The 9,637-nt window shown below is 41.3% G+C and overlaps 1 protein-coding gene across 1 annotated transcript; it reads right to left on the bottom strand.

The window, feature by feature from the left end:
* Window positions 1-1,031: 1,031 nt before the first annotated feature.
* On the bottom strand, window positions 1,032-2,120 carry LOC139424013 (phosphoinositide-interacting protein-like). Its single transcript, XM_071175693.1, has 2 exons — window positions 2,091-2,120; window positions 1,032-1,477 (listed from the first exon to the last, which is right to left on the bottom strand). The coding sequence occupies exon 2, from the start codon at window positions 1,450-1,452 to the stop codon at window positions 1,048-1,050; it is 405 nt and encodes a 134-aa protein (XP_071031794.1). The 5' UTR covers window positions 1,453-1,477; window positions 2,091-2,120; the 3' UTR covers window positions 1,032-1,047.
* Between the last annotated feature and the right edge of the window lie 7,517 nt (window positions 2,121-9,637).

A 9,637-nucleotide genomic window follows, 5' to 3' on the forward strand; every position in this document is an offset into this window, starting at 1 on the left:
AACATTTAGACAAACCTAGTCAGTCACATACGGCATTCTGAACAGAAACAGAAACATCATTATTCTAAGAGTATTTTAATAGTCACTCTAAAATTGAGGTTGTGTAAAATCAAAGTTTCAGTCCAGTCACGAGAAGGACATTCAAATGCTATGAAAAGTGTGATGTCTTCACTTCCCCTTGGCACTAAAAACATTACATTTGTTGGGCCAGTCAAGTGTCACACTGCCATCACAGAGATGACATCTAACACACACACATCACTGGAAGTCTGTAATGGCTGTGGATGTGATGAGTATAGCCTGCAGCTGAAAAGAAAATGCATCCATCACCAAATGTTATTTTACCTTTATTTAACTCGGCAAGTCAGTTAAGAACAAATTCTTATTTTCAATGACAGCCTAGGAACAGTGGGTTAACTGCCTTGTTCAGGGGCAGAACGACAGATTTTGACCTTGTCAGCTCAGGGATTCGATCTTACAACCTTTCGGTTACTAGTCCAACACTCTAACCACTAGGCCAACCAAAATAAGCACGTGTTGTTTATTGAATTATTCATGAATCAGTAGCCTACCACAAAGGCATGCTGTCAATACTCAATTCTGCTCTCATCAATGTACATGCACGCACACACCTTTCTTCTCAATTTGCTTGTCACTCATTCTAATAATTATGCATATAAGCAGTGGACTACATTGATAATTGTGTTATTTGGCAGCATGGTCATTTTCTAGTACTTTCAAATGCTTAAGAACAAATGCCAAAGAACCACCTGTAACTTGGTTATAATGTATACTTTGTCATGCAGATATTAAAATACTGTATACATCCGTAGTGGTGGAAGAAAGTAGAAGGGTTCATGTTCCCCTACAAGTTAATTGTCTTTAGAGCAAACATTCATCATGTGAACGTGTAGCCATGCTCAGCAGGGAAGTATCAAATCCTCCATTGTGCTTTTGGGAAACTAAATGGTCTGATAACCAGACTTTGAGCCTGAGGACTCTCCAGGATCACAGCATACAAGACAGGGATACCCCGCCCGGCCCACTTCATAATTTAAAGACTGGTTGCCTGTAGTAGCTGAAGGGCTTCTTCATGGTGGGCTGCTTCCTGTTCTCCTTGGTGATGGGGATCAGCACCACGCCCACCACCAGCACCATCAGGCCAATGGATACCAAGGCCGGGCCCAGGATGTTGGTGGCCTTCCTGCAGTAGCCAGCAAAATACAGGCCACTCAGGATGAAGCCGCAGGCAAAGATGCTGCCCCCGGTGGACATGAGGTGGAATGGGAACCAGTAGATCTCACATGTGCTGCGGGCCGACTCGTTGGTCCAGAGGGACTCGCTGCGGGACAGGCTGAACACGGTGCTTTCTGTCTGGGGAGTGAGCTGCTCCTGGGACTGGGAGTGTAGGGTGCACTCCCCAAGGGGGATGTTCTCTGGTAGTCCAGGCATAGCCTTTAGCCTTACCCTTCCTCACCTGGGAGTCAGTGGAAGAAGGTGAAGGTTCAACAATGACCCATACATCCCTATCTCTTTCTGTCTATTTTCACCTGATGCTGGAATTTAGAGTGGAAATAATTATTACCTAAAGGATAAGGGATCCAGGTTGGAATAGCTTCTACTCTTAACAATAATATGTATACTGGTGTCATATTTTCGAAGTCTGCATTTCACGTTAAATTCCTTGTTGTTTCAAATAAAAGGAATGTAAAAAAAAATCTAATAAAAATGTGAACGGCACTAGTGCATTAGAATACATCCATTAAGAGGAAATTGCCTCTTGTGCTTCTTGGACGCACCCTATTTTATCTTGGATCTCTCCTCTGTGAGTTCAACATGAAGCCAATATCGTATCACCTCAGTGATACGCATCAGTGTATCATATCACTTTCATTTAATACTTCAATGTCATGATAAAGGGGCGATATAATTCTATACAACAGATTGCAAATTCAAGTTTGCGTCTTGCTTTCCAAGCCATAAATCGAGCACAGAGCATATTACCAACTTTTAGAATGTATTTGCTCTTGGCAAGTCTTGAGAAAATACAACTCAAGGCCAAAATCTAAAGAGATCAGATAAAGACCTACCTTTGAGATGCTGAGGAACTTGCAGCTTTGATGTTATCCCTGCGGTGGTAACAGTATCTCAGTGATCTTAGAGACCATTCCAAAAGAGAGAAAAAACATGTATAAAAAGCTTTGGGTGTGGATGTTTGTGGACCGCAAGCCCAGTGTGGCCAGCTGAATGCACTGCAGATAAACTCCAGAAAACAACCCCCCCCTATGGTTTCTCCACCTCCTCAACAGACCCTTCTGACTCCTATTCATGCTAGCCCTCACAGCATCTGCCATGGCTGGTATTAAATTAGTACTGATGATGCTTCCTGCCTGGGCTAGGGGCTTGCCTTGCTGTCCCTAGAGATATTTCCTCCAGTCTCCCAAGTATTGAGTTGAACCTTCAGAATTCATGTGAAGATGCATGTCGTGGTTAGAGAAACCTCTTCCCCAGATCCACAGGGTAGTGTTTGTTGATCTGAATGTCTGAAAGCCTTTATAACTGACCAGAAGAGAGAGAGAGCGAAGAAATCAATGTACAGGAAGACTATTAGAGATGAGGGGAAAGCAGGGCAGGGCACTGGAAATGGCTGACATCACCCACCACTGTGACTTCTCAATGCTTCTGTATGGAAATCAGCTAGTAGTTCTTATTTTATTATATTTAACCAGGAAAATACCCTTGAGGTTAGAAACCTCATTGGCAGGGGGGACCTGGCAAGAGGTCACTAGGAAGTAGTCAGCGTGTACACTCAACACAAGAGCATAATACCAGCGGTAAACTGTGGCTATTGGGCCTTCAGTGGGGGAAAAAAAATCTTCCAAAACATTGTACCAAACAAAAAAATAAAGAAAAACACAGAGACAGCACCCACACTAACGTTACCAGCCACAACTAACACACTGCTTACACAACCTATGGTAGCCTAACGCCATCACTATCACACTATCACCAAAAACAACAGTGAAACATCAAAGGATACCATCGACTGCATCTTGCCATCTTTATGTAATACATGTATCACTAGCCACTTTAAACAATGCCACTTTTATATGTTTACATACCCTACATTACTCATCTCATACAGTGCCTTGCGAAAGTATTCGGCCCCCTGCAAATCTACCAAGACCTGGCCGTTTGTTACGAATCCCTTTTGGCCCGACAGTCTAGGGGGGATGGTAATGAGACCCGTAACATAACTCATGTAAATTATAATAGTGACAAAGTAAAAGTGAACGAAATAACCACGACAACTGAAATAATACCGTCAAACTCAGGGTTTATTTATAAACACACGGTAATGGGGGGAGCAGGAAAAGGGGCTGAGCTGGACCCAAGGAAAGAAACAAATATGCAAAAACACCCCTAAGCTAGACTAGCCTACTTTAACAACAGCTAACTAACTAACCAAAAATACAATGGGTGGTCCGCCCAGTTCTAACTAGTGTTTTTAACAAAGTTTACCTACGGGTAGTGTATGCCCATGGGCGACTTGTCTTGGTTTTCCCCTTTTCCCACCAGCAACAAACACCATAACCAAAACAATACTCACAGGTGATGACAAAGTGCTATGGAGGTGCTCAAACAAAAGAGAGGTTAATTAATACACAGAGAGCGAGTGAAACACAGAGATCTACAAACATGGCAATTACAAAGATGTTGAGAGCCTGAAATCTACAAAGAACAGAGATCTACCAACATGGGATTTACAAAGAGATTGAGCTACTGAAATCTATAAAGAACAGAGATCTACCAACATGGCATTACAAAGAGATTGAGCTCTTGAACAAACAAATGATGGGGTTTTTAAACCATGGGGAAGGAACTGTGATAGGGTAGGAAACAGGAGGAGGTGTGTCTGATTGATGATTGATTGTTGACTGATTGGGGAGTGATGATGTTCACCTGTGAGGGGAGACAGAGAGAAAAGAAACACACACAGGATACACACACACACAGGATAATGGTATCCGTAACACAGTTCCTCTAAACTTTCAGCTCATACAAGGAGAAGACTGATCAGAGATGCAGCCAAGAGGCCCATGATCACTCTGGATGAACTGCAGAGATCTACAGCTGAGGTGGGAGACTCTGTCCATAGGACAACAATCAGTCGTATATTGCACAAATCTGGCCTTTATGGAAGAGTGGCAAGAAGAAAGCCATTTCTTAAAGATATCCATAAAAAGTGTTGTTTAAGGTTTGCCACAAGCCACCTGGGAGACACACCAAACATGTGGAAGAAGGTGCTCTGGTCAGATGAAACCAAAATTGAACTTTTTGGCAACAATGCAAAACGTTATGTTTGGCGTAAAAGCAACACAGCTCATCACCATGAACACACCATCCCCACTGTCAAACATGGTGGTGGCAGCATCATGGTTTGGGCCTGCTTTTCTTCAGCAGGGACAAGGAAGATGGTTAAAATTGATGGGAAGATGGATGAAGCCAAATACAGGACCATTCTGGAAGAAAACCTGAGACTGGGACGGAGATTTGTCTTCCAACAAGACAATGATTCAAAACATAAAGCAAAATCTACAATGGAATGGTTTAAAAATAAACATATCCAGGTGTTAGAATGGCCAAGTCAAAGTCCAGACCTGAATCCAATCGAGAATCTGTGGAAAGAACTGAAAACTGCTGTTCACAAATGCTCTCCATCCAACCTCACTGAGCTCGAGCTGTTTTGCAAGGAGGAATGGGAAAAAATGTCAGTCTCTCGATGTGCAAAACTGATAGAGACATACCCCAAGCGACTTACAGCTGTAATCGCAGCAAAAGGTGGCGCTACAAAGTATTAACTTAAGGGGGCTGAATAATTTTGCACGCCCAATTTTTCAGTTTTTGATTTGTTAAAAAAGTTTGAAATATCCAATAAATGTCGTTCCACTTCATGATTGTGTCCCACTTGTTGTTGATTCTTCACAAAAAAATACAGTTTTATATCTTTATGTTTGAAGCCTGAAATGTGGCAAAAGGTCGCAAAGTTCAAGCGGGCCGAATACTTTCGCAAGGCACTGTAGCTAAAAGAAATCCAGGTTAGCAGGCAATATTAACCAGGTGAAATTGTGTCACTTCTCTTGCGTTCATTGCACGCAGAGTCAACGCAGCAAGAAATACCCTCTCCTGCAATTTTAAGGTATTTTGCAGCTCGTTCCAAGACCAAGGAGCATTGTAGGAAAATGAAAATGTTCCACTTTCAGTCCTGGCCTTAGAAACTGAAAGATAGTATCAGCTGAGAACAGGTTGGAGACTATAAATTAGTTAGGAGCACAGATACTGTAAGTAGGCAATAGTCCAAGCACTGCTTTTTACACAAAGATGCACCAGTGCTTCAGACTTTTCATAGGATGGGAGGGCCACTTCCCCATGTCGTATAGATCACAGTGATGGGTGAGGGGTCATGCATTTGTTATAAATCTAAGCGCCCCATGATACACAGTGTCCAGTATCTTAAGGGTGCTGGATGAGGCTTGCATGTAAATAATATCCATATATTGGAGGATGCAAATATTGTTCAGGGAAAAACGGATCAATTAAATATATTATCAGACTGGAGAAAGTGCCCTAAGACTCAGCAGATGCATCAATAGGTGCAAAAATATCTGTTAACTGTACTAATTTCTGTGTTGTTTTAATTAAAGGTACACTGTAAAATGGTTTCCATGAATTTGACAGTAACCTACAGGCAGTTCGTGGCAAGTAAAATTCTGTATTTCATATTACCTGCTGTAATATAAATACGGTATCGAAGTACTGTGTAATGACACTGTACAATACTGTAAAGTGACTGTATTATAATGTAGAAAAGTCAATGCTGGCGTAATCAGAATGAATGAATGGATAACTGGAATTCATTGAGGGGAGGGGTTTGTATTTCAGAGTATTTTGGTTCGCTGCTAGGTAAAGTGTTTACACATTACAGCATATCAATTCATATTTGGTGTTTTATATAACTTGCACTTCTAGGAGCCTTAAGAAAAGCTTCCAAACTGGTTACGACTACAGTGCCAAACAGACCAAAATGACATGGCATTTAAGGTTTAAGACTCCAATCTGTCCCCTAAACATTTTAAGTTCATAGGGCATTATAACCACATACGAGTTATATTGGTACAGCATTCTCAGTCGTGGGTGCAACAAATATAGCCTCAAACAAGACCTGCCTCATAATGTGTTAATGAGCCAGAAACAACAATACCGTGCACCCACTAGTGGTCAAAAGTTTTTTGCCTCTCACAATGCACCATCATTTAGAGTATGATGCAGTAAATTGTTTCAGTTTTTTTTACGGTATATATAAATTACGGTATAAATGCCAGTTTTCTGTTAGAGTGTAGGTAATGTTATTTTCAATACTTGATCATTGTCTAAACTCTTTGTAATGCACCCATATATAGCTAACAATTGACTTTAGTCAGGTTGTTGAGTCATATACATTCTTTCCTCATTGGTGTTCCATTGAAGTGCCCTGTTATGATCTCATGGCTTACAGTTAGTTTAGCTTGACACATTGAATGTTGACTTGGGAAAAAACTTGGTGACAGTTGTTGACGATTGATCTTTGCAACATAATCCCTTTGTTTAATTCAATCAGGATTCACAAAGAGCTCTTTGGCAGGGGAAATGGCTCATTCGAATTGGCTAGAATTTGCTATAGAAAAGCTAAATTTGCACAAGTGCTCTCTATTGAATTATTCTCATGTTTCTCTGTCGTGAGTCGTGACTGCACCATGTGAATGACTCGTGCTCCCTGACTGGGTGTGTTCTTACAATGTTAAGCAAAAATACCATATTGTGTCGTCAATAATGTATTTGTGGTGCAGTAGGCAATATTTCCCACTAGAGGACAATGCTGGTCTTTACTAGGTTTTGCTATCTCGGCATTAGAGATTGTGCACCAGGATTCATACTCGCGTCCTCTACCTAGCAGAATTACTACTCAGAATGTAACAGTTTTGTGCACCTCTATATGTGAGACATGTATTAGCCTCTAATGTGCCAGCTTCTGCTTATGATGTGTTAAATCTATCTTAAATGGTCCATTTACTTTGGTCGTAGACACCTAGAGTAGTCACACACTGACATTAATTTATTATTACCTCATATTCTCTCAATAAACTTAGTTAATAAATGGATGAAGAGAGAAAAGACATGACTGTTGACTGGTCAATTGTAGTGTGTATACTATTTGCAGACATGTGCATCAAAGATACATGGTAAGACTCCCTGTTTTTTGGGGAGGGAGGATGAAAGAGAAAAATACATTTGGACGAATAAAGTCACACTGACTCTTGATCCTAAACAGCTCATCATTAAATATCAATGAACCCTCCAGAGTCAGCTACATCCACTCAGCCTCAGACATAAATAGCATTCAGAAGAATACATTGATTTGTCTCACTATCACTGCAGACCCAGGTCACCCAGGTGACTAATTATTCTCTATGGCAGGTTTGCATCATTTGCTAGAAAGGCCCACAGGAGGAGCCATGCTCCCTGGTTGCTGGCAAACAACAGCCGCAGCATTAATTCAACTTGTCCACTCGACTGCTGAGAGAAGCTGCATGGGAGGAGACCCTTCAGGTTTTGAAGATTCATTTGTCTCTTATTCACCAAGTACACCTATACTTGTTTGATCCAAACTCTGCGTTTCCCCTCTGTCTCACCTTCTCCTCAAAGGAAATAGATCATATTACATTTATTTGGTAGGCTGGATTTACTTATACTCTAATTCTCTCCCATATCCTTTGACAAGGCCTTCGTATTTATTCATCGCTACTGAAGAGAAACACGTAGCACACCACTCAACAGTCTCGTATTATTGTGTATGTAAATCTGGGACACTTCATTTAGTATGATAGGTTACGTTTGGTATGGTTACACAAGACAGAGGGTTACTTAAGGCAAAACCTTAAGGTGGGTGGTTTGTCGGGATGGATGGGTAAGTGTATAACACAAACATCTAGCAACCCAAAGGTTGCATGTTGAAATCTCATCATGGACAACTTTAGCATTTGAGCTAATTAGCAACTTTTCAACTACTTACTACTTTTTTGCTACTTTGAAACTACTTAGCATGTTAGTTAACCCTTCTCCTAACCTTAACCCTTTTAGCTAACCCTTCCCCTAACCCTAACCCTTCAACCTAACTCCTAAACTTAACCCGAACCCTAGCCCTAACCCCTAACCCTAGCTAACGTTATCGACCTAGCTAGAATTCATAACATATCATAAGTTTAGCAAATTCGTAACATATAATACAAATTGTAATTCATAGCATATCATACGAAATGGGTGATGGGCATCCACAAATTAATACATACCATACGAAATGTAACATATACTAAATGGATTATCATGGGTTTACGTAAGGAATAATGCGAAATGCTTTAAGACCAGGTTGCACTCAAAGGAGGGCATATGTAGTTTCCTGATGCTTCTTGTTCCTGGCTCCCATGCTATTGTGAAGTCAATGTCTTGCACTGTGCCACCCCAGCTAAAGTGTGTCAGGGAGATAGATAGACAAAGAGAGAGAAAGAAAGAGAGACAGAGGGAGTAACAGAGAGAGAAACAGAGAGGGAGAGAGAGCACTAATGCATGCAGTTGGGAAGGTGTGAATTGTATAAACAGATCAATAGCTCAGGCAGGTCTTATTTCTGACAGATTTGTTTTCCCAGTCTGGTAATTGGCAGGGATGGAGCCCGCCACACTCCCTGGTTGATCTCAAGGTGCTCTGTTTGCCTTCTTTGCTGATGTCTGCCTTGGATTGTTCATTGAAGGTTGTTGATGGCTTCCGATTGAACTGAGACTGGCCACATGGTTTGGCTCTATATTCAAGTATTGGGGCTCACTGAGGATTAAGTTTAAGAAAGCTGTCTTTCATTATATCCTCTTTGAATCTTTAAATCTCTTACGAGCCTGGCCTTATCTATTAGTATCGGTGAAGGATCAGACCCATCTCTACATCTTTGTCAGTGCATTTTTTTCTCTCTCTAGCTGAGTGGTTACTATCATGGGTAAAACCAAACCCTTCAGGTTATGTCTCTCGGATTACATTTTCTGAATGGATCTTTGACAGAGAAGACAAGAATCATTATGCAAACAGAGTTATGAAAAAGGTTTGATTCCAGGTCATAGTCAGTTTTGAGTTCCAGGGATTCTAAATAGCCTTTTTGAAAGTGAGTTTCTTAGGTAACTTTTTGGGACGTGCCCTGTAGGTGTCATCTCAGTTTAAACTCTGTCACTGCTGTTCTGCATGAGTGCAGTTCTTTCAATGAGAAACACAACCATTCAGGCAGAACAGAATACTTTCTTTATGGCAGAGGCTATGCCCGTATGGCACCATCAGAGTCCTAGATGAACTCACTCCGGAAGATTCTAAAGTTAGAAGATTCAAAATATTTTCATTTAATTAGTCGGTGGTGACTCGACATCTTCCATAGGGGTTGAGATGGGCCATGAATATACTCCTACTGTCAGTTGGACCACTTGGCCCCAGTGTTGGTGGACATGTGGAGCAAGAGGCTGAGAAGCTCTAGTCAGCTCAACCTACACTACTGTCAGCATCCCTTAG

Source organism: Oncorhynchus clarkii, chromosome 13 (assembly GCF_045791955.1).
Source record: "Oncorhynchus clarkii lewisi isolate Uvic-CL-2024 chromosome 13, UVic_Ocla_1.0, whole genome shotgun sequence".
NCBI lineage: Eukaryota > Metazoa > Chordata > Actinopteri > Salmoniformes > Salmonidae > Oncorhynchus > Oncorhynchus clarkii.